Source organism: Cervus canadensis, chromosome 4, assembly GCF_019320065.1.
Source record: "Cervus canadensis isolate Bull #8, Minnesota chromosome 4, ASM1932006v1, whole genome shotgun sequence".
NCBI classification, from domain to species: Eukaryota; Metazoa; Chordata; class Mammalia; order Artiodactyla; family Cervidae; genus Cervus; species Cervus canadensis.
This window is the reverse complement of record NC_057389.1, coordinates 37,389,088-37,414,435: the sequence shown is the minus strand read 5'-3', so window position 1 is coordinate 37,414,435 and position 25,348 is coordinate 37,389,088. Positions and strand designations below refer to the sequence as shown.

Genomic DNA, 25,348 nt, shown 5'->3' with positions numbered 1-25,348 from the left:
CAGAGGAAAATGAACTGTTCTAGAATTTAAAAAAGAATAAAGAACTTGGTTAGCCATTGCCTTTAAAATGTCCTTTGGATTTTTGTTACAGAGCAGAAATTACTGAATTTAGTCTAAGAAAAAATTTTAGTGGACTAACGGCTGGCTATCACAACTCATTTGCTTTTGGCATTTCATCCTAATTTTGCTATTGTATTGTTAGGTCCCAGGCTTCATTCATGCCTTTGCTCCCATCCCTACTTCCTTCCTATCTTTAGATATGCATACATATTAAACTTCATGTATACTCTTCCAGATTTTTTCCTGTATTAGCTTTGGAAATTTCTCCCACTGCTCTTGATGTTAGATTATACTAGAAAAAATTAGGACTTATATTTTCTAACTAAAATTTTTATAGAAAAGAAGGGGTGTATTTATATTCATTGATAAAGCATTTTGGTGGATAGTGATAAAGTTTAGTTTTGTGTAGGAAATATAAATTTCAATTTGCATACTCAAATGCCATCTAAATTTGATAGACTTCATTCCCCTTCAAGTTAAAAAAATTTTTTTTCAAAAATGCTATGATTACCCACCTTAAAAACTTTGTGGACACCCCTGATTCTTTCCATGTGAGAAATTCCATGAGGGAAAAAATTCTCAATCAAATGGCTATGAAGAATCAACAGGGGAAATAAAATTAATACTGCCATGACAAAAAACTGGAAGTAGTAGGAGATGGATGCTTTATAAATTCAGTCCTCACATATCATCTAGAGGAGTCAATATATAAATTCTGACTCTTATAAGTCAAAACTGGCATATGTATATTTGGTGTAACATATTACTTAGATATTTTGGGGGGACCATAAATTGTTAAAACAGCAATTGTTAAGGTAACTGGGTAGGAAGGGGACTGTGGCTTTTCATTATATGACTCAATTCTTCTCCAGCCTTGAGCATACAGTACTTGGATAAAACTGTATGATTTTTATTTTTGAAGTAAAAATCCTAGTTTCTTCACATTTACAAATAAATCTAGCCAAATTATCGTCCAGGAAAGTATATTAACCTAGAGTCCCATGGGGACCTTTTTTTTGGTGGCCCTGAATTACTACAGTGACTTCATGTTAATTTCTCTATTATTTATATTTTGATCCATTCAAAAGTTTTGATCTTAGAAAAATACACACAGCATAAGGTATAAAATAAGTGAAGAAACTGGGGCAAAGGAAAACCAAGTGTAGGAAAAATAAGATGAGGTGAGAGGGAAAAGAATCCATTGGAACCATCTGGAAAGCTGGTTGAGAATGAAGCTCCTTGGCCCAGGCCAGTTAAATTAGAATCTCCTGAACAGAGCTCCGAGTGAGTGAAATAGCTCAGTTGTGTCTGACTCTTGTGACCCCGTGGACTGTAGCCTACCAGGCTCCTCCCTCCATGGGATTCTCCAGGCAAGAATACTGGAGTGGGTTGCCAAGATCTCCAGGGGATCTTCCCAACCCTGGGATCGAAACCGGGTCTCCCGCGTTGCAGGCAGACACTTTAACCGCTGAGCCACCAGGGAAGAACAGAGCTCTAGGGTCTCCTCTTTAGCTGCCCTGATGACTTGGAGTCTAGATGTAACTTAAAAGAAGACAAGGAGTGACTACCAAGACATCAGGATGTTTATTAGTGTCATGGAATTTAGAGCATAGAACTAGAGGAATGGACATTGAGACTAACTCCAAATAATACATGTAAAAATAAATCTTATATTAACTAGGATCATCCTTTCTTTCACTATTATATTTCATAATCCTCTTCTGATAACATTACCTCCCTAAAACAACCCTCAAGGACATGGGAGGACTCAGTATGTCATTTCATCCTTTGACTTTGACTTTTAACATGAGATGGTATATTCTGGGATGTCTTCTCTTTTTCTCTTGGCTCTATTCATAGCCTATTATACCAGGTAGCTTGGATATTCCAGTGCTTGGGTGTCTTTTTTATATGCATCACATCAAAAGGCTAAACAGATACCTAGAAGAATCCTATGTATTAATAGCACTTAATCTTTTCTGCTGCTTGTGCTCTTATTCTCAAAACATATTTTCACATCTCACAAGAAAATCGAAAGTTAAAAATGCTAAACTTTTAAAACATAGGATTTGGTATATCATAAATATAAAAGAGAGAGAATTATAGCTTAATTTTACAATGGACTTGAGAATATGTTAAAAATTATACACAAAAAGTTTGTCATTTTACAGTGACTTCTGCTGCAGCTGTAGTTTTTGTTCAATGATATCTGAGAAACGAGGAACTTTTTTGGAAATAGCCACACGGATATCATCACTCATATTCAAGCAGCTTCTGGGCTTTGTTTTAAAATGCAAAAGTGATGAAAATGCCAACTCACAAAGGTATGTAGTTGCAAATGGTATAAGGATTTCTAGCGCTGTCTTTGCCAGGCTGGGAAACACTGTGAATTGAGCACACCAGAAATCCTCAAGCTTCATTGTCTCAAATTCCATTAGGATTTGGCCACTAGCTCGTAATTCAGCAAGGTCATTTTTCACTACATAACCATCATCGACAAAGTCCAGGTTAAAAAGAAATGGATCCAGTATCCATTTACTTGCCTCATCAAGATCTCCAACAGAGAAATAGCCATGGAAGAAGCTGCTCAGCTGTTGCAGGTGCAGTGTTATTTCAGCTGCGATGCATAAAGCTTCATTATCGGAAACAACAATTTCTTCAAGAAAAGGAAAGTTGGTAAAATTTCTTTTCTCAATCCGCTTTAGCCAAAATGGAAACTTCCTAACAAAGGCAGACAACTTCTCTCTAGCTGATACTGTGTTCATTCCAGTCCTTTGCATAGATGCACTAAGTTCATTTAGGTGTTTGAATAAATCTGCAAGGTATGCGAGGTGAACTTTAAACTCTTTGTTTTCAAAGCCATCAACTAAATTGCTGCTTTGGTGGTGAAGAAACTGATTTATTTCTTCATGCATTTCAAAAATATGAGTAAGTATTTGGCCTCGGGAAAGCCACCTCATTTCCGTATGGAAAAGGAGAACACTATACTCTATTCCAATTTCTTCAAAAAAAGCCTGAAACAGGCGATGATTTGGCGCTCGCCCTTTGATAAAATTTATTACCCTCACCACAGTAAAAAAAGCATCCCTCAGTTTTGTAGGCAATGTCTTTGTGACAAGTGTATGAGGGTTCAACAAACAATGTGTGATCACGATATGAGGTACCTCTTTTTTCACACAGCAAACAAACTCTGAATTTTCTCCTAGCATAGAAGAGGCACCGTCAGTACAAACAGAGCCGCATACATCGAGTGCTATCTTATGTTTCAAAAAGAAGTCTCTGAACAGGTTAAACACATCTTTTCCCTTCATTGTTAACTGCAGTGGTTCACAGAACAGGAATTCTTCTACAATCTCTCTCTCTCTTATGTACCGTACAAATGCCATCAGCTGACTGCAGTCATCCATGTCTGTTGTCTCTGCAAGCTGAATACCCACTTTAAGAGGACTGGCTTTGATATCTTCTAGAACTTGCTGTAAGATATCCTGGCTCATTTCATCAATTCTAGAATGGATTACATCATCTGATAAGGGTACCTGCTGAAGCTTCTTTTGTGCATCTGGTCCCAAAACTATTTGTGCTATTTCCAGTGCACAAGGTTTCACTAATTTTTCAGCTATTGTATGAGGATTCTTCTCCTTGGCACATAAATATGCAAACTGATATGATGCCTGTAGTAAGGCATCTTCCTGAGATGCAACCCCAAAGGTTTTCAGGGTTTCACTCTGATCAGCTTGTGCTGGCACGTGTTTCAGGCTACTGAGATCATGCCCACCTATACCACCATGCTGCCTGTTAAAATGGTCAGACAGTTTTGATGGCCGGAGGTCAGCATTTGAAAACACCGAGTTACACAACACACACTGTGGGCGCTGAGTTCCATCAATCTCTGTCATACAGGTGAACCAGTAACGAACATAGTCATCGTCCCACTTGCGTTTCTTCGACATGGCACCCCAAACTTCTCACGTAGTATTCCACAGATGTTGAAGATTTTTGCTTGGAAGTAAAATATAACCCAGACATTAAAAACCAGTGGCTAACTGAATTAAAACAAAGCCACTTCTCATGCCATCCTGTTATCTGTGTACATGTCAAGAAATATCCTGTAACATGTCAGTTCAAAGTAAGCCATGACAATATGACAACTTAAATTGAGCAAACTCACAGCTAAAGCCCTGGAACAAGCACCTTGCCAGCAAGTTATATATGAGAGATTAGGGCTTATGCAAATTGTGAATACCTACTAAGTTCTCTATTGGTGAGCTGCAGTTATGGCTTACTTTGTTTTTAGTGATGTATATTCCAAACAAATCTGGTACATTTTGTATCCCCAGAAAAGGCATCTCACTGCCATCCCTTCCTCCATCCTATGCCAGAGATGCATGCACACCCCCCAGTTATGAACTAGTGAATGGAGAATGAAGTCTTCACTAAATACTCTAAGAAGGGCAGATTTTGACATGGTGGCTAGTTCTTTCTAATATATAAGGATTTAAATCAAATAGTCTATAAAACTCTTTTGATCCTTGAGTGTCTTTGACTCCAACCTAAGCAGAGAATTTCAAACAGGTCTGACTAAGCCACCTTTGACACAGAAACAGGATACGCACTATCAGTCCATGATTCACACTGTCATATAAAAAAAAGTAAAACAAGAAGCTCAGGAGAAACACAACTATTCTTGTTACTGAAATTTCAGAAAAAGTTCTCTCATAGAAGAAATGCCTTAACTGCTTCTCGGCCTTTTGGCTAAGATCAAATGTAGAAGAAAACCCTTAATTATAGTAGGAAAGGATGTGGAAAGCAGGCATTCTCTAGTTTAGTAAATAAATGGAGGAATCATCTAAGCCTCTTCCTAAAATACATATTCTTGGACCCTACACTCAGATATTCTGATTCCCTAGCTCTGGAGTAGGGGCCCCAAGTACGCACTCTAAATAAAGTGTTTTAGATAATTTTTCTGAATAGTACCCAGAACAGGAATCTCTTAATGAGATTGCCTATCACAATCACTTGGAGCACTTCTGAAAGAAAACATGTCCCTGCACCACCTCAGAACTACTACATCATCATTCTCCAGAAGTAGGACAAGAGAATCTAAAATAAAGTTGTCCAGGTGATTCTGATACATATCCAAGTACACACACAGATTTAGAGGAATGAACACACCCCCAGGCCAATTCCTAGCCTTATAGATATTCTAGGTTGCTAAGTAAACACTAAATGCTTTAACACCCATTTACCTTTTCTGAGTTGATGACAACTTCCTATGAAAGCTGAGGGACCTAAAAAGAAAGATACTTTTTTTTTTTTCTCTTTCTCCCTCCTGAGCAATGAGTAATGGTATAATCCACATGTAGGCTCAAATATACCTTAGCAAACAATTCTATCTCCCATATAAATGATTCCCAAAGTTCTGTGCCACAGAATGTGGCTGAAATAATGTAACAGGGGTACACTGAAATCCAAATACCCACTTTAGCCATAAAAAAATCACAGAAAGCAAGCCCAGAATATTTACTTAAAGCCCTAGCTTGCTAGAGGCTCTGCCAAGAATAACTAGTTGTAAAACATACTTCTGTGTAACTAGTAAGTTGATTTGCCATATGATTGCTATCGACCAGTTGAAAACTGAAAGATGTCTGCCAGTCGGTAAAGACAATTTAGAGTTGATCTTAAGCTTTGTCAAGTGAGGAGACCATGGGCAGACTGTTTAGAACCTCTCCTAGCTGATAACAGCATTATGAGATGAACATAGAAAAATGCTTATCTTTCTGTATACTGTTATGTATATTTTGGGGGTACAGAGAAAGCGAAGGAGAAAGCTTTACTTCAAATGATTTTCTTTACTTCAGGTTTACTTCTAATGACTTCCAACTAGAAATTATAGGATGAGTTAAGAGTACATTCCTATCCATTCTATGCTACTCACATATATTTTGATTGAAGATTTACCTGTTTGGAACAAGAGAATTTTTAGAAAAATTCTTCTCCCTCCCCCTCAAAAAGGGAGAATAGGTAGCAAGAAGTTTTAAGATCCTCAAAGATGAACTTACCGCCCAAGAGGCTTTCTTGTGTTATAGAATCTCACAATTCTCACTTGTTCCTTTGTGGTATTTAGCAATCACAATACCCTAAAATATGTAAACATTAAAAAAAAGCATCAACTTATTAAGGAATTATTATTAACTGAAACACTGTGATAATGGTATGGTTGTGTTTTTTTAAAAGTCTTCATTATTAGAAACACAGACTTAATTATTTACTGGTGGAATGATGTCTGGGCTCTCTGAAATACAGTACTTCAGCACACACACACACAATGGGGGTAGAAATAGAATAGGACTGGTCTTGAGTTGGCTGGGTGATGGGCACACATCATTACACCGTACTCACTCTATGTATGCTGGAAATTTCCCATAATAAACAGTAAAATAAACAAAAAGGCTTACTTACTAAGATAGACATAATTAGTTTTCAGGAAGATTTTTTTTTGAGAAATTTTGAAAGCCATCTGAAGATGCAGAATGAAAGAACAGATACAACAGAGTAAAATGTTTTGCAAGTTTATGAAGGGTAAATATGAAACAGAATCACAATTGAGAGAAAAATCAGTTTTTCTGGAAGTAAACATTCATATAACAGAAACACCCAGGGAAGGCTAAAACATCTATTTCAGCAGTGACAACATCAAAGTGCAGCAGTAAACCTTAAATACCAAACCAAACACAATCAAACTTCTACCTGGCCTCTGCCTATGCCAGTCCATGGTAGGTGCAGGTATCCAGGGAGGCAGAGGGTTGAAAATTCACTATATTTACGTTATTAAAAGCAAAAGCCAGGAGAGAAGGTACGGGAAAGCAATAGCCGAGCAAATGCTTCAGAGGCAAACGCCTGGGATGTTGGCTTTGTCACTTAGAGGCTGGGACCTGTCCAAGCTTCAATCCCTCAACTGGGGATGACAATAGTACCTACCTTATAGGGTGGTTGGGAGGTTTAATTATGAGCGTGCATGTAAACGACATGGGCTCGTAACTGGCAAGGCTTGTTGGTGTATTATAAAGGACGGAGCATTTAAGAGGCTGCCCGGGCGAGCTAAGGACGCCGGTGGCGCGGGAAGAAGGCTGCTCGGTCTCCAGCCGACGGCTCCGAGACACAGGCGCAGGCCCAAGGGATGCTCGGGCTTCTTTTAGGCGCCCGTTTCGGGTTCCACTTCCCTCTCCGTTCAGGCTGGGGCTCAGCCTCCGGGCGCTGGAACTAGTCTAGGCGGCGGCTCCTCGGGTGCGACCCGGGGGCAGGACCCTGCGGGGCGCGGTATGATAACTGCGCCCGCAGCGTCCTCCACTCCCGCCGCGCCGGGCTCCATCCGGGTTCTCCTGGAGCCTTCCCGCCCGCAGACAGGGCGAGGCGAATCCCCGCACGCAGGCGCACTGGCAAACGGCTAGGACCCCGCCCCCCCCCCCCCACCGCCTCCAGGAAGGAGCACGCGCGCTGGTTCTCTTTTCAGGTTGTGTACGTGGAGCTGGGAATTTTCTGCATCTTGTGTCTGCAGAGAAGATGCATCGTAGAGTCTCAGGGACGAAAGGCACTGTAAACCCACATAGTTCTGCTTTTTAACATTCAGAGCACTAGAAATAAAATTTTATATTGTCAGGCTTTGATCTTGGCGATTATGAAGCTCCAATAATTAACCATTTTCCTTGTGGAATCAATGAGGAAGAAGAGAAGGAAGTTCCTTTTACTTCCAAATTAAACATCCAGGCAAATGAGACAAGCTGTAAATTCTGTCAAGATAAAACGGGAGAGGATGGGCTTGTGTCCTCTTGCCCACGCTGTTTGCCCCCATCTCCCCATTAATTAGAGCGTGTGGGTGAATTTGCTAAGAATCATCATCCATCTTAGAGAAATGACTTTTAAGATTCTTTTAAACAAGACTTTTAGAGAAATAAACCCATATCAGATTTTAGAGAAAAACTCTAAAGTAGAAACTAGAAAATGTTGAATGAAACAAACCTAAATACAGTCCTTTTTCCTGTTTTAGGGGTTTTTAATGAAATCACATTTTATTCATTTTGGTAGTCAGTCTTGTGAGAAGCATCCCACAAGCCTAGGGGAGGGAGAAGTGTCAAAAAATGTGGGACAGATACCTCATTTTCAGGTATTGAGGGTGAACCTGATAAAAACACCAAGAACCTGCTTATGGTTTCTGTCAATGAGAAACTGCAAAAGACCAGCATTCCTGGTCCAAAATCTGGGCCTTCAATGTTAGAGAAAGGAATAGGCTTTAGAGTCAAAGACTTTGGTTTACGTCCTGACCCCAAGCTTTTACTGTTAGGACCTGAGCAAGCTACCTGGACTCACTGAGTCCTTATGCTTATTGTGAAATACAGATATCATCCTATTACTCACCCCATGAAAGTCTTCTGAGGGATAACATGTGCAAACTATAGCACATACTTCCAGCACTCAAGTCATCTATAACTGAGATAATAAAATCAAAGCTCATATCTTGAGTAATGTTCTAGATGTTACCATTTATCCAAAATGAAACAGAAATAAGACATGATTTCAGATATTATAGAATTCTCCCTGAAATCAGCATAAATTAGGTTTCACAAGAGAAAACAGAAGCCCAGAAATGTTAGGTGATACATTTTTTTGAGTTAAAGTGTCCTGAAATTTTCTAACTCAAATGTGCAGAAGCTAACTCAGTCTTCCTGCCAGTCCTATAAACTACTTTTCTGCCAAATATTTGAAATAATGCTGCAAACCACTCACAGTTAAATATTTTTAATTATATGTCTTTATCAACAAAAGATAAATAAAATACAAAGTAGACACTAATATCAGATTTTACATTGAACCAGCCTATGTTAAGGTAGGAATATGAAAACATAAATTTTTGACATTCTTAAAGTAGGTAAGAATTAGATTTGTTTGCATCACTGTTTTAATTTCATACTGGTCTGAATTTAGATACAATGTATATCCACAGTACTAGACAGTTTGATTCAGTTACTTTCCCATCAGCAGTATTTCTGAGATGTTAACTTAATGCAATATTCAAGTGGGATTTGGTAATTCAGAAAAGCCAGTGAACTGTTAAAAGTCAATGTACTTGTGTCAGGGGTTTTAAACAGGTTGTTTTCACCGATTCCACTCTGTCAGTGTTACCTTCCCAATGTTATTAGAAGAAGCTTAAAAATCATGTCATTTTCAGATACTAATAGCCCTACAGGCTCTGCTTGTAATATTCTGAAGAAACCTTCAACTTCAGGTTTCACTTTTTGCAAATTTTACGAAAGAGACACCTGCTGGCTATAAAGATTAAGTACAAGAGATACTCTACAATCTTTTAAAAATCTAATATTCATGACTGCTATATAAAGGCAATCACAATTAAAATAGCAATTAGTATCACAAACCATATCCTCTGTGACAAAGGAGAGGATTTCTGTGTCTGAATACTCCTGTCCAGAATGGTAAAAGACCTAGGACTGATCAGTCAACACTGACTCAGGGTGAAAAACTTTTTTCCCCCATTCAAAGGCTAACACATTTAGTTCTGAGTATAAGATACAAGGAAATGTTTTGAAAATCAAAATTTTATAACCAAGTGGGAAACAGAATTTTTACTGCACAGACTTGACATCAGGGATAAAGTTATTCACACGTTCTACAGATTTCCTTCCAGTAATCCAAAGCTCAAGATAGGTTATCAGTTTCAGATCAGAAAAATATGAGAAGGCAAAAAGAAATGATTATTAAATAACTACAGTTATAGTTACTATTAATTAAAAAAGAAATGAAGCCCTTGTTTCAAGAAAGAGTAACTAATTGGCCTTCACAATGAGTCCTAACACTAGATAAAGGGCCATAAAAATTGAGGAAACAAAGTTTGAAACTTAATAAATAAATGTTGAGAAGATATTCATGATAGGTGGAGAACTAAGATCTTTTCCCACATCACTAATATAAAATCTGAAATAAAATCTTAATCTGCACTTAATGTACCACTTTATTTCTTCTTCTTTGTTCTTCACTGTGTAATGGAATAAATTTATTATGAGACTTTTGGATGCTTTATTAGGCAGTCTCCTTGCTTCCTGACTTTAACGAGAATAGATATGGGTTTTTCCATTGATAATCAACAGCAAGAATCTAAAAGAATGCATCAGCAGAGTCTATCTTGGGTCACCGTCAGTGACGAGTTACTACTGTCCAAGGAAGGAGGCCATGGGGTCATCTGGCCTCTGACGTTTCATTCTGTAGGCCTCCATTTCCTCTTCAGTGGGTTCCCGAGTTTCATATATGCTGTTGTAAGGTCGCTTCCTCTCATCGATCTGCATGATCTCCTTGACGTGAAGAAGACGGGCCTCCTCTGCATTCAGTGCCTATAGTGAGAAGAAATACATGAGTACCATGGCTCTGAGTCAGATCTCTTTGGTTCAGAAGTGGCAGAGTACCAAAAGACCCCACTGACTATGAACTGTTACATCAAAAACCTAGAATGCCTCAGCTTGGGAGTCAGCTCTATCGCTGTCAAGCTACAACTAATCATTATTTGGCTCAAAAATTTTCACAGAGCACAAAACATTCTATGACATTTTCAATGTTAAAGAAATTTTATTTAACAACAAAAACTGAATGAGATTCATTTTACTGACAGAGCCAGCAACTGACGCTTTTGGTGGGAATACAATTCTGACTTTTCCCAAGACTTGCTGAAACTTAAAAAATTATAGAGCTAGATGGCAATTCTCTCTGGAGAACATGTCAATAGGCAATTCTCTCTGGGGAACATGTCAATAACTCTAAAATAACAGCTATACCAACCATTTTTCTTCTGTGCATTAGTGATATTCAACAAAAGTTCAAAAGGCAGGGAGTACGGAGACATACCAAATCTCCATTTGTATTCTAGACCTGATAGGTGACCCAAGCAAATCACCCAGTCTTGGGGTTTGTTTGCTCATTTTTAAAATGAGCTTGGGAATAAGACAAGATAATTTTCTAAGATTCCTACAAATAAAGACGGCTGTGGTCACTTTTACTATTTATTTAGCCTTCACAAAGTACCTTTTTCAACTTCTCATGCTTCTTTTCCTCCTCATCACTCTCTGAACTGCTCTTTCGATGCTTCCTCTTCTTCTTCTTCTTCTTCTTTTTCTCCTCTTTTAGTTTCTCCTGATGCATCTGAGGATTTACACATAGTGTTATTAGTGCAAAATCAAAGTTCTAGTGCAAGTTTTAAAGTCTTCCCTTTAAGACTTAAAAACTCAGGACAACTGATCATGGACATACCTCCATGAGGGTTTGAGGTTTTTTCACAGATTCTTCTCCAGTTGCATCATTTATAATACATTCCTCTGAATTCTGTGGAAAAATATATGTAATCTAACTTGAGTGTCTAAGAAAAAGTTAAATTTGAAACATAAAAATATATGTTTCATACAGATTTTTGATCTAAGAGCTTTGGCTGTTTTTACGAACTAGAGGACAATTACTTACAGCAATCTCCTTCCCAGCTTCTCCAGTACAATAGGAATATTTGAAAAAAGAGTGACAGCATTTGTATCCCCATCGGCCTTCTTTCCAGTAAGATCCCCAGATATGCTGCAGAGAGAGAGAGAGTTTATTTTAAAAGGAGCCTGAAACAGGTTTCTCATATACTGTTTTTCTTTGTAAAAAACATCCTCTCTTTAATTAATCGTATTATTTTAAAAACCTGAAGTAGAGGTGATTTACCATGTCATGTTAATTTCAGGTGTAGAGCACAGAATATATACATATATATATATTTTATTTTTCCTCTTTCAGATTCTTTTCTCTCATAGATTATTAAAAAATATTGAGTATAGTCCCCTGTGCTATACAGTAGGTCCTTGTTGGGTTAGTCTCACATGCTGGTGATAAAAAGTGAAAATTACGGGGACTCCAGGGTTAGCTAACAGGGAGAGTGTGTGGTTACAATAATCTTACATTCTATTCTCACTCTCCCCCCGAAAATTAAAAAAATTAGGCTACTCGACTTCTCTTGAAAAATTCAGAAGGACTGGGAAATTCTAGGCACATTCACACTTGTCAGTAACTGCCTGTTGCTGACCAGTGGATGCTCCTTTTAGACAGGGCTCGTGTTCTCTAGTTTGTAAAATCTGCCTGGCTCATTTCACTCATACATGATTACTGGCCTGGTTCCTATTTGGTAACAAGGTTTTTGACTCTTACTTAGAATGACAAGTGTAGTCTGGGGACTATTAAAGTACAGCAAATTAAATAAGCTTTATCATGTGATACAATATGCAATATGACATATACTTTGTCATCTATGAAGTGTCTCTGTCAAAATATTTAACTTGTATCAAGCCTTTGTATCTGAATTCCTGTTTATAGGAAATACACGGAATAAAGCAACAATATTACAATAAAAATCAATTAAAACACAGATGAATGATAAAGAAGATGTGGTATACAACGGAATACTACTCAGCCATAAAAAAGAATAAAATTTTACCATTTGTAGCAACATGGATGGAACTGAAAAGGCATTGTGCTTAGCGAAGTAAGTCAAAGACAAATACTGTATGATATCACTTACATGTGGAATCTAAACAAATACAACAAACTAGTGAATACAAAAATAAAACTAGTGGATACAATAAAAAAGAAGCAGACTCACAGATCAAACTAGTGGTTAACAATGGGGAGGAGCGGAGAGGAGGTACAGGGATTGGAGAGTGGAAGGTACAAACTACTGGGTGTAAGACAGGCTAAAGGATGCACTGTACAATGCAGGGAATAGAGCCAATATCTTGTAAAAACTGTAAATGGAATATAACCTTTAAAAATTGCTAAAAGTAACAAAGTTAAAATACAAAAAACCAAAATACAACAATGATTTACTAATGAAAAATATAATGCAGAGCAAAATGCTAACAAGGACACAATATAATTCTAGTTCAACACATACTGTATGATTGTTGATCTTCACATCTTCCTCATACTTGGAGCAGGCGACAGCCCGCTCCTGTCCTTTGATGACTGTCCCATGTCTTGAGTACTCCACATAGTCTTCAGTCTGAGCTAAAAGCAATTCAGCTGGAGGAGCATCCAAGTGTTCTTGACCACCATACTAAAAGAACATTGAACATTATTAAATATATTTTACAAAGATTTGCATTCAAATCTTTACTGAGGGGTTTATTTCCAATCACAAAGATTAGAGGACTAATCTTCACGGGCTTTGTTACATAAAACACAGTGAAAAAAAAAGCCACCAAACTTTCATAGGCAAATAAAAGATGTCTCAATTGCTATTCATCTGTTGAGTGTGGTGAATTACAAAATGCTCATATAAAATTCCCCTTATCCTGTGTGCATGCCCATTTGCCACATGATTTTGCTTCTTTATCCCTTGGATCTGGGCCTGGCCATGCTGTTTGTTCTGGCCCCTGGAATATTGGCAAATATGATGTAAGCAAAGACCTGAAAAACACTTGGGCACCAGGGCACACTTTGTTGCTAATCTCTGGTATCCTGAGAATGTCATGTAAAGAAGCTGGGCTAGCCTATCAGAGGACGAGAACCCACGTGGGGTAGAAGTGAGGCTTCCATGGGACAGAGGAGGCCTGCTACCTGCTAGAAACCAAAGGGAGGCCATTCTAGATCATCTGGTTTCAGATAGGCAGGCTCAGAACAGGAGACCCAGCTGAAGTACAAAATGGTGAGAAATAAGAAATATCTGTTCAAACTATTAGGTTTTGAGGTGGCTTGTTTTGCTATAAAAGCTCACTGATACAGTTATACTGATACTGTATACCAACTGCACCTAATCCCGATGGATTAAAATGGACTGTGTATCGTTTGGTCACAATTACCTTTTCCAGGATGCTTTCTTTCTGCTGTTCTTTGAAGTCTTCTTTCTTGACTTTGAAGGACTTATACAATAACTCTAGTTTTGTAGGATCTGCTTGTAGATGCACTTCAGACCCTTTGTCATAGGCTTCCCAAGCAAACACTAGGGTAATTAAAACCATCGTAATGAGTTGTCAGCTACATTGTTTTCAGGCTTCTTGAAAACAAGCTTTAAAAACTGCCCCCAAATTTCTTATGAGCTGACATAAAATACCTTGACATAGAGGAAACACTTACATTGTGTCTGGGCCATTGATATGGTATCACCTGTGTATCTAACGAAGTTATCCCCCGCGTAGCTGACTCTGTTTAAAAAAAAACAAAACAAAAACTGTTTCAGAGATTAATTTAAGGAAATTTTTTTCTGACCCAACCACAGATGATACTCATTTTAATTCAGATTGAATTTTATTAATAAAAACTTCCTTCCCTACTCTGAAATCTTTACAGTCAACTTGTTACTTACTCATCTGGATTCTTTCCAGCATTCGCATAGGGATTCTCTCTCATCGCTCTAGTTTTGGGATCATAGTAAGCAGAATTTGGATCTAAATTCCGCAAATACTAGAAAGAAAAAATGTTTTAAGACCTGTTAATGTTTACTTTCATCAAAGATTTTAGCAGACTAGTAGGAGGAGACAATTAAGTGTGTGTATGTGTGTGCATGTCTGGGGATACAGTTGAAGAGAAAGAAATCCAGAATGATATACTTTGGAATGACTGAGTATATTACCCATATATTATCCAGATACCATGTGAGTAGACAAAATTTAGGTTGGGAAGACAAATGTTTTCTGAATATGTATGTTAAGTTGGCAAGGCTTACTTTTGCAATATCTTCTCGAATCCTGAGATTCCGGACAGTAATTCGTCTCTTAGAGTCAAAATTCTGTCCAGGCATGTCAATATCATCTGCATATTTATCTTCATCCTCATCTTCACTGTTATGATCTTTTTCCTGAAAGAGGAAGAGAGAAGGGGAAAATGTTTTAAGAGAAAAAGAGCAGTATCTAGTTCTTATATTCCCTTTAACCCAACCCTTATTCCTTGTGTTCTTTGAGCCTATTATTATTATCATGAGTTATTACTAACATTAGCCATCAGAAATTTAAACCTTAATGTATACCCTGATAGGATCTGTATGTATTACCGTCTGAGAATTCGGTTCCTCTTCTCCCCACTGATGTTTCGGAGAATTCTATGCCACAAAAGAAGAAAATGAGTTTGTGATTTTATTATACTGAATCAAATGATTATTTAACACTTTTAAAAACATAGTTAAAATAATAAATTTAACTGAACAAATTCTCATATTTCTCACCTGCAGTGAGCACATAAGTTTTAAACACAAGCATGTCATTGTGAATAATTTTATCACTGTCTACAAATCCAAAATTTTCATTGATGATATAATCTTGATGATTATAATCACAAAAATGTAATAGAAAGACTAAGTTGATCAATATACCTAATAAATATTCATTTCATACATGTTTATCTTCAGACATAACATTTTCATTAAATTTCACTGTTTTTCTATTAAGGCCAAAAAGGAAAGTTACCAGGATCATGTAATAAGTATCTCTAGAGCCAAAACAGCCTTTGTAAAATTTTAGCAATGAAGAAATCTACTCAGGTGACAATATACTGTGATTTAAGGAGGGTGTGAACTCCATGCCTCAAAGATACCCTTTCTTAATTAGCAGTTGGTCAGGATATTCTCTAACTCCACAAAATGCCTGGAACAAAGTGCTCAGTATTTCATTATGTCCCTTTAAAAGGCTTCACAAATTAAAAAGAGTATCTTATAGCTCAGTAGGGGGATGTGGAAATATGTATGTATAAAAATATATATATATATATATATATATAGTATATTGGTGGAAGCAAAAATTTTAGTATAGCCTTTTAAAATGCTTGCTAAGTGATAAGTCATCAGATTTTATATATACATATTCAGTGCATCAACAACTGCACTTTTAGGAATTTATTGTAAGGAAATTAGTATGCCTATTATAGAAAGATGTATATGTTATGTAAGATGCTAATGTTGTGTACTACTGTACAGATAACTGGGAAAAAAACAAATCAACAAGAGATGAATGGTTATATAAATTACTGCACTCAATAAACTGAACAACCATTAAACTGATTAGTCCAAGGTGCAGAAAAATAAATATGTATACTTTGTGTTCCCTAGTAGGTGAGATGGTAAAGAACCTGCCTGTAATGCAGGAGACCCAGGTTCCATAACTGGGTTAGGAAGATCTCCTGGAGAAGGGAATGGCTACCCACTCCAGTATTCCTGTTTGGAGAATTCCATGGACAGAGGAGCCTGGTGGGTTTCAGTCCAGTGGGTCACAAAGAGTCAGCCACAACTGAGTGACTAACATTTTCACTTTTCTTTTTACTTTTCATACTTTGCTACCTTTTTTGTTTGGGGAAAAAAAAGAGGGAAAGATGGGAATAAGATTATATATTGTATTTGTTTGTATTTACACAAGAAACTCTGAAAGGATCTGTAAGAAAAAGAAAAAAGATTATGGGGGGTGAGGTTTAGAGATAGGATGGACTGAGGCAGGAGTGGGAGACTTTTCAATGCACATCTGTCTTAAATTAATTTTGATTATTGAACCATGTGCATTTATATAAAAATAAATGTTATAGGTCTACATTTAATGATACAGAAAACAAGTCCTCATTGCACTGTATATTATTCAATTGAAAAAGTAGATGATAAACGAGAATGTAAAGATGAATCCATTTTAAAAACATGTTGTATTATAATCATACACATACATGGATATATGTGAGGGAGTGAACTGGGACACTAAAAGGCCTACTTTAAAATGTAAATGGTTAACATAAGGAATATTTTTCTTCTTTATAATTTTCTATATGTTTTTTCTGAGTATGTTACTTTCAAAATTGGAAATTTTTTTTAAGAATTTTTTTGAGTTCTTGCAAGTTGCTAGTTCAACAAAGGATATTTATGTTGCTAAATCTTTATAATAGACACAGTCCTACTGTATGCAGTTAATCTTCACATCCAAATGGGCAAAACTCTCAGTCCCTTACAAACATTTAAGTATGCTTACTAGGAAAATAAATTTTCTTTTTCTTCTTTCTTCCAGAGTTGGTAATGATTAATAATCACAACACTAGCTACCAATTACCAAGTGTTTACTGTATGATATGTATGCTAAGCCTCCTGTGTGTATATGTGTGTGTGTGTGTGTGTGTGTTGGGGTAGGGGGTGGGTAGGTGTCGTTATCTCTGCTTTAGAGATGATGAACTGAGGCTCAGAGAAGCAAACTAATTTTTCCAGGACCATCTTGCTAGCTAGGGGCACAGCTGGATTTTAACATAATCTCTCTGTTAACTTGTGCTTTGAACCTGCCTCTGTAACTGCTCACTTGGTAATTAACTTACCTAGTTCTGTTTGGTTTGTAATTATACTTGCTAAGGGTCCCTTTCTGGAGAAAGAAATGGCAACCCACTCCAGTACTCTTGCCTGGAAAATGCCATGGACGGAGGAGCCTCGTAGACTACAGTCCATGGGGTTGCAAAGAGTCGGACACAACTGAGAGACTTCACTTATTAAGGGTCCCTTTTAGAAATTTAAACTTGATAACTCGAAAATGTTTTTTACTTACACCATAAATTTGTTAAAAAGAAACTTTCACAACTCTAATAAGCATAACTTAACTATTAAATTGACTGACTGGGGAAAAAAAATAGGAAAAACCCTGTCTGCAATACATCCTTTTTTTTTTAGTTTGAAAATTCTTTTTGCCTTACATGTTCAAAGTGTAGGAAACGCTAAAATAAATAAAAAGAAAGATTCACTAATTCTATACTAAATGAGAATTAGTGTTTTAATTTCTATATTAAATGAGAGCTAGTGTTCTAGTCGTCTTCCCTGTGAGGTAATATGATATTTTACATGTGTCATTAAAATATGTGTTATCCGGTGTTGTTACTAAGCTTTGATGAAAGCCATTTTAAGAGCTATGCAACATTCTCTCATGCAGGGGAAGGATAGCTCACTTCACTAATTCCTTATTAAACTATTTTCAATTTCTTACTGTTGTAAAAAGTGTTGAAGTGAACATTTTTGTGCAGAATGATTTTTCTGAATACTAGAACATTTTTAGGATGGATGGATCTACTAATTTAATTCCAGAAAAGGTATATAAATGTTTTATGGCAATATTCTCTCCAAAATGACTGCATCAATTTATAGTCCCTTGAACCTTTAATGTGTCAGTTTTACTCTTTCCCCTTGATAGCACTTCTCTTCTCTCTCAAATTTCTTCTAACTGGAGAGATATAAAATGAATTTTTGTGTCAATCTTCATTTTTTGTTTACTAAGAATTTGAAATTTTTTAACGATCATTTTATTACTTACAGCCTGTTCCACTAATTTTCCTGAGGCTAATTCTTCTTGGAGTTTTTGGGCTTTCAGCGTTCGTTTTGCCTAAGGAAAAAGAAACATTTGAAATTTACTGTCAATATTCAATATATTTATTTTCATTTATTTATTTGGCTGTATTGGGTCTTAGTTGTGGCATGCAGACCCTTAATTGTAGCATGTGGGATCTAGTTCCCTTCCCAGGTAGTGAACCCCAGCCCCCAGCACTGGGAGTATGGAGTTCTGGCCAGTGGACCACCAGGAAGTCCCATCAAACGAAGATTTAATTTTTATATGAGTTAAATGCATAAGTTTACTGTTTTCAGAAAAGGTCACTGGACAAGGTTGTCTTGTAGCTCTAGACCTCTGGCTCCTGAAGAACACGAGTTATAGGGAATTTCCTTGTAGTCAAATGGTTAGGACTCTGTGCTTTCACTGCCAAGGGCCCAGGTTTGATCCCTGGTTGGGGAACTAAGATTCCACAAGCTACATAGGGCAGCCAAAAAACAAACAAAAAGTGCCCCAAACTACTCAACACTGTAGTGGCCTAAAAAAGGATGTATGTACATATATATGCAACTGATTCACTTTGTTGTATAGCAGAAACTAACACAACATTGTAAAGCAACAATATTGTAATAAAAATTAACTTAAAAAAACAGATGAATGAATAAAGAAGATGTGGTATACAATGGAATACTACTTAGCTATAAAAAAGAATGAAATTTTGTCATTTGCAGCAACATGGATAGACTTGGAGGGCATTATACTAAGTGAAGTTGGTCAGAGAAAGAAAGTACTGTGTGGAATCTAAAAAATACAACAAACTATTGAATAAAACAAGAAAGAAACAGATTCATAGATAACAGAGAACAAACTAGTGGCTACCAATTGGTAGAAGAAAAGGGGAGGGGCAATAGGCAGGTAGGAGATTAATAAAAGGGGGGTTATTATGGGATTATATGAAATCGTGTGTGTGAAACTTTTGAAAATTGTAAAGCACTGTAGAATTTAAAGAATCTTTCATTTAATAAAAAATAAATAAATAAAAAAAACCCCAAATGGAAATAAGTCAGATCCAATTGGCCATATTTAAGCAGAAGTTACAAACTCCTGTTTGAGTCAGGCATTAATAGAAACTAAGCTAGGCAGAACCAGGGATAAACTGCAGACAGCAAGCCTTGCTGACAAGGAGCCACTTAACTCCAGATGACTGACTCTTCTCGGCTGGCCCAGGATTACTCTTACCACATATTTCATTGTTTGAGAAAAGATAAAATTCAGATTTTATTAAACTGTGAAATTCCATGGTCTTAAATGTTAACTCTACTTAAAAAAAAAAGGAACACAAAACCAAAAAACAGCAGTGACTATGTTTTTTAAAAAATGGGAGTGAGTAGGTGAAATCATAACAGAAAAAACTGAGGTTAAATTAAAATAAAATTCAGTTTCCTGAAAGGAGTTATCCTATTCTTCTTTCCCCACCCTCAAATGGTATGTAAGACAACTATAAAACAGGTCCATAGGCAAGATACAGTCTGGGAGCCAAGAGTTTATAACCTCAGGAAGCCAAAAGTTTTGAACACTAATCTATTCTCATGCTTCCAGTATATCCTGCAAACTAAATCAGGGAGTAACGGACAATATGAAAATAAAGTAAAAAGAAACTGCTGCCAAACAGGGTTAGTATACTGTTTATTTCACTATTCAATTAGGCTTACTACTACTACCATAAAAATGTGATCATTTTTATACTGCATAAAGACAAAAAAGAGTTGCGAAGCTAGAGATATACCAAAATATACATTCTTTAAGGACAGCAGGGAAGCAGTGAACTGTGCTCACCAGGTCAACTTTGGCATACTCTTCTACAATTTTCATGTGTTCTTCTGGATTGTAGCCATTCCACCGATCCCTCTTCCCATCGTAGTCAAACATCAGCTGAGGCTGGACATGTTCATCTGGAGCTATGTTAGTCCCTGTAAATTTTGCTCCAACTCGCCTAGGTCTCTGGAAAACAGAGTAAGATTAAATTTTTCCCCTAAGTATTTGAAGCCATGTGGAAATTTCATATAATCTTTACAGAGCAGCGTGAACATACCATGGGACTTTATGGTTTATTCAATTATCAGTTAGTTCTCCTGCAAAAAATTTTGATGGTGCTGAACTAATTTCATTCAAGTTAATGTTTTCATTTAACTTGTACCTAAATATAGGTCATTTAGAAAACAGAATTAAGTTCTCTGACACAAATAAAGAAAGAGACTCTCTGACAGCAGTTTCCAAAATTCTCAAAGGTGAGCTTACCTCAAAACAGTCTTTCTTTTTGTGTGTCATGGCGCCACAGTTTTCACACGCTCCTTTTCGGTATTTAGTAGTTATGGAATTCTATAAGCGGATATAAAGAAAACCAAAGAAAATTTTTATTTATCTAAATAAGTTAAGAATAACTTTGGCTCTCATTACTGTACTGTCTAATGAAATGACTTATTTGTTAAGAGGAAAACCAGTTATAAATGAGAAAGCTTAAAGACTTTAGCAATATCAAATTTATAAAATATAGAAACTAAAGTAGTAGGTATTGTGAATTCTAATACCAGATAAAAGGTCATGTAATCTGTTTATATAGTATTACATTAGAGGTTCTTATTTAAGTTCTTAAAAATCTCCATTTCTACACACATATATACAGGTTGCATACCTACCTCTTTTACACCCCTCTTGTACCATTCTCCTGATGAGCTGTACTGCTTTTGTTTCTCTGGCTGTGGTCTCTGGTGCTTTAAAGTAGGCCTTTTTGATGGATCAATATACCATGGCACTGAAGAAATATACTGAGGAATATGAGGATTGATGTCTCTGTAATAAAAAAATTTTTTTAAACAAAGTTGTAGACTGTAAGGGTATCTTTACAGAATGTAAGGACAGAGATATTGCAGTGGGAGGGGGAGACAAAATATACTTGTTATCACTATAATAAAAAGAATTAAAAATAAAGTATATTAGAGTGAAAAAATTTCGAACAGAGAAACTAAAAATAGTCATATAACTAAAGATGTAGGAGAGATGAAGGAAGATAGGGATATATGTTAGTGAGATTAATCTTTTATCAGAACAAGAAATTAATTAATAACGTCGAGTTGATTATAATAATAGTAGTATAGGTATGTTATTTAGAAATGTGGAGGTATCAACCAGAAAAACTCAAAACAGATTGACAAATTCAGTCCTTGCTTGGTACCTGAGAGGGACTGGTTCCAGAACCTGCCTCAGATACCAAAACCTGTGGAGGCTCAAGTTGCACAGTTGGGCCTCTGTATCCATGGTTTGGAATCTGGAGATCCAAACAGTGGCAGATCGTGTGGCACTGCATGTACTTACTGAGAAAAATAAGAGTATAAGTGGACCAACACAGTTCAAATCTGTGTTGTTCAACGTCAGCTGTAGTCACTTGTGTACAGTAGGACAGGGAGTGGGAAGAACTAAAAAGGACTATAGTTATCATTACAAGTCCTTTGTTATTATTTATTAAACTTTATACATATGAGTTTGATACAATAAATGAAAACATAAATGATGGAAATGGTAAGGATGGTTTCCAGTCAAAGCAAAGGATGAGAAATAGGTAAACTAAGTAGACATGAATTTGAATTCTGAATGAACAGATCTTGCAAAAAAATTTAAGTACTTACTTTCCTTCTTCATCAACTTCTGCAGGGGCATTACCCAATTTTCGCTGTTCTTCAAGCTCCTTCTTCTTTCTCCAGTCCTCTCTAGTCATCTTCTTTGGTTCCTCCAAACTCATTTCTTTGGACCCTGATAAGGGGGCTGCATTAGCTGCATCCACAGCTGCAGCTGACATGGTTATCTGGCCTCCTGCATGAAAAGGAAGAAATATCTATTAGAATAAACTAGGCCTTCCTGAATTCACCACAGAAACTATCAAAAGTACACCCTAATAACACATACTGTGGGTTATATAGAATGTATCATATGTTCTTTTTCTTTCATAGCATCTGTAAGGGAAAGGTCTCTTTCTACTCCACTAAAGTCTTTACATACTGTTGCAGTTGTGCTTTCAACTCTATTGGTTAAGTGGAGAGACATGCACATACATTTAAAATTTCATGAGACTCATTCTTTCATGTATATATTCCTGATTTCCTCTCTACATATGTGTCTCAAACTTTTCTACCACATTAATCCTTAATGAGTACACAGGGTCCTATCTCTGTTCCTCTTAAAAACCGGATGCTTTAAGATCACCTATATTCATTATCTCTATTTCCACATTATCTGCTGCCCTTCTCAATCATTCCCCTCCCCGCTCCAAAGATACCTCTAAGTTAGCAATGTGCTAAGTCCTCTGGACATTTTTTAGTTCTGTTCCTCCCCCTTTTCTTTTGATATATTCTTATCCTTTGGCTGATATGACACCATATTCCCCTGGGTTTTTTTGTACCCCTATCACTGCTCCTCCTGTATCCTTCGTAAGTTCTTCCACTTCTGCCCAGTTACTTAATTTTGGATTCCTCAAGGCTCAATTCTAGGCTTCCTTCATCACTCTAAACTCCACCAGAGGACAAGTTCATCTATTTCCAAGGTTTCAATAGCCACGATATACAACTGCTGACTCTCCAATTTCTCTACTTCAGATCTTTTTTCTGAGCTTCAGATAAACACAGTCCAATTGCTTACTTCAAAGTACCTCCACTTAGATGTCTCAAAGAAATCTGAACTCAACTAGTCTTAATTCAAATTCATAATCTTCTCTATGAAATCTAATCTTCTTCCACTGTTCCCTCTCTTGATGAAAGATACCACTATCCATTCCTTTTCAGAAGTGTTCCAGCTAATTCCCATACCTATTTCATCACGAAGTACTGTTATTTTCACTTTCTGAATATCACTCGAATTCATCTACTTCTATCAATAACCTGAGTGTATTACTCTTCCCTACTAGTCTCTTCTGATTCCTGCCAATCAGTTTTCCACACTGCAGTGTTATTTTTTTCAAACACAGATTTGGTCATATCATGTCCCACTAACCAAGCTGAAAACCCTCAAATGAAACGCTGTCCAAGAGAAATATACCACCAGCCCTATATGTCATTTTAAATATTCCATAAGCGTATTAAAAAAGCAAAAAGAAACAGATAAAATTAGTTTTTTTGCACTATTTTGCCTAATTACCAACACATTTTCATTTCAACACAGGAAAAAATAAGTCAATTCTTTAAAATCTGATACGGATTTTACATGTATTCAGATTGGCCAACATTTCAAGCGCTTAAGACCTACAAGCACAGTTCAGCTCCAATAGCACCTTATAATTCTTACTTTAAAAACCACTAAAGACACAGTCCTGGTCTGACTGGGCACAAATACCACTACTGAGGCCTAGGACAGCTGCTTCCTTGGTTCTCGGTCCCCGTTCCCTTCTCAACCTGGCGTTCATCAATCCCGTGAGGATATTCCTAAGAATTAGGAGCCTCTGGCCCTCTTCCCCGAGTTCTCCACCTTCACTCTCCTCCTCGTTCCAAGTTCTCACAAGATTTCCTTACCCGGTCCCAACGCTGCTGACCCTGGTACAGTTCGACAAGAATGAAGACGATCGCCAATGTTTACTTCCTGACTTCCTCCCTCTCCCGGCACCCACTGCAGCACTTTCCGGGAGACCCACACATGCGCACTTGGGCCTCAGGGGGGCCCAAGCGAAACTGGTCTCGCGAGATCTCGAGCTGTTCCTTTAGCTCTACAGTAGGTCAGTAGAATGGGTTAGGTTTGAGGAGGTGCTTTTCTGCTCCGTAGTTTTCAACTCTTAGACTCGACGAGTATTACGACATAAAATAAAACAAAACAAATTTCATACGGAGAGCAGACAATAGCGTAAGCATCGCTAGAGCGCTACGAGGTGCGTGAAGTTAAAATAGTTAAAATCAGTATTAATTAGTAGCCAGGTAGTGTAACACGCTAGGGACAAGGTAAACACAAAATTGTCTTCCTCTCCTCGAATTTACATCATATAGAGTGAGAAAGACTGAATTATTTAAGTAATTTACAGTTCTAGAAAGCCGCTATGAAGGGTGTACTAGGTGCTTTGAAGACATAGGGCAATTCAGCAATTGTGACACCTCACCCCTGATGTTGATACTGTATTTTACCATTAGGAAAAAAATACTGTAAAACGATTTCCATTGTGGAAAAACAATGTCATAGATAGCTCAACCTTCCTTTAAAGAAGAATATGAAATAAAATACTGGAAAATAATAATTTTGGAGTACAGTTTCCCCCCTCCCCCCTTTAAATCCTATCTGTTCTGGTAACGTTTTATTTTTCAAAACAATATGTGCTGCTTTCAGATGTCAAAATGACATCCTTGCCTCTAAAAGAATCTCATCATAGTCTTATTAAGAAATTTTAGTGCATAGAGCATAGGAATGTATATATTCATTTTGATTTTACAGGGCAAAAGTTGAAGGAGTGGAAGTTGTCAGAAAATAGTCTGAAAGTGAGTAGTCTATCAATCACTCACACTTAATTTTTATCTCTTTAATACAATTCCTGAAATTTGTTTGAAAGTGTTAATGTCCGTTTAGTTAAAACTACCAGGCACAAGTCAGGGAACACATCTCCCAGTGGAATTATGGAATGTGCTGGACAAGAGGGAAGAACTTTTTGTAAGGTTCAGATTCCCCCTTGGAGTATTCTGAGGAGGGTCTGAGGAAGCAGGGATCAGGCTGTTTGATAAACTGGGATCAATTAGGATCTTGGTGCGGTTGTGAGGTGAGGGTGGTTTAGCAATTGGATATCTCCAGTAACAGTCCAGGGCGTAGCAAAGTGAGTTTGGGGCATCATTAGTAAGAAAACAGAAGACTTGGTTGTGGCATTTTACAGTTACCTTGGGAAACACTGCTTCCTGTTGTAGGAGGGGAGACTTAACCTAGGGAGATAG

The 25,348-nt window shown here is 37.1% G+C and overlaps 3 protein-coding genes across 4 annotated transcripts in view; all 3 read right to left on the bottom strand.

Annotated features, from left to right (window-relative positions):
• The window catches only part of C1QTNF2 (C1q and TNF related 2), a 58,747-nt gene extending 51,655 nt beyond the window's left edge, over nucleotides 1-7,092 (bottom strand). The window contains exons 1-2 of the mRNA XM_043464807.1: nucleotides 7,039-7,092; nucleotides 6,120-6,197 (exon numbers count right to left, since the gene is read on the bottom strand). The gene's annotated coding sequence lies outside the window, so the exon portion shown is untranslated. The remainder of the gene's footprint in view (nucleotides 1-6,119; nucleotides 6,198-7,038) is intronic.
• ZBED8 (zinc finger BED-type containing 8) lies at nucleotides 1,626-7,101 on the bottom strand. 2 transcript variants are annotated; one of them, XM_043464804.1, is made up of 4 exons: nucleotides 7,039-7,101; nucleotides 6,120-6,197; nucleotides 5,307-5,348; nucleotides 1,626-4,059 (listed from the first exon to the last, which is right to left on the bottom strand). In XM_043464804.1, the coding sequence occupies exon 4, from the start codon at nucleotides 4,008-4,010 to the stop codon at nucleotides 2,226-2,228; it is 1,785 nt and encodes a 594-aa protein (XP_043320739.1). In that variant the 5' UTR covers nucleotides 4,011-4,059; nucleotides 5,307-5,348; nucleotides 6,120-6,197; nucleotides 7,039-7,101; the 3' UTR covers nucleotides 1,626-2,225. The 2 variants fall into 2 exon arrangements, with proteins under 2 accessions (XP_043320739.1, XP_043320737.1); XM_043464802.1 differs by lacking the exon at nucleotides 5,307-5,348.
• Nucleotides 7,102-8,848: 1,747 nt separating this feature from the next.
• SLU7 (SLU7 homolog, splicing factor) lies at nucleotides 8,849-24,069 on the bottom strand. Its single transcript, XM_043464795.1, has 16 exons — nucleotides 23,957-24,069; nucleotides 22,085-22,268; nucleotides 21,098-21,251; nucleotides 20,700-20,780; nucleotides 20,238-20,402; nucleotides 18,390-18,458; nucleotides 15,128-15,175; nucleotides 14,804-14,935; nucleotides 14,444-14,541; nucleotides 14,215-14,282; nucleotides 13,941-14,080; nucleotides 13,034-13,195; nucleotides 11,575-11,679; nucleotides 11,368-11,439; nucleotides 11,143-11,259; nucleotides 8,849-10,457 (listed from the first exon to the last, which is right to left on the bottom strand). Exons 2-16 carry the CDS (start codon nucleotides 22,252-22,254, stop codon nucleotides 10,278-10,280), a joined length of 1,761 nt encoding a protein of 586 aa, XP_043320730.1. The 5' UTR covers nucleotides 22,255-22,268; nucleotides 23,957-24,069; the 3' UTR covers nucleotides 8,849-10,277.
• Between the last annotated feature and the right edge of the window lie 1,279 nt (nucleotides 24,070-25,348).

Excerpts from the sequence above, each read along its gene's own strand:
- ZBED8 (XM_043464804.1), bottom strand. The coding sequence starts at position 4,010 with ATGTCGAAGAAACGCAAGTGGGACGATGACTATGTTCGTTACTGGTTC.
- SLU7 (XM_043464795.1), bottom strand. The coding sequence starts at position 22,254 with ATGTCAGCTGCAGCTGTGGATGCAGCTAATGCAGCCCCCTTATCAGGG. Across the intron at positions 20,403-20,699 it reads AAAAGAAAGACTGTTTTGAG|AGACCTAGGCGAGTTGGAGC; the intron begins GTAAGCTCACCT and ends TCTGTTTTCCAG. Across the intron at positions 14,081-14,214 it reads ATCAATGGCCCAGACACAAT|TGTTTGCTTGGGAAGCCTAT; the intron begins GTAAGTGTTTCC and ends TAATTACCCTAG.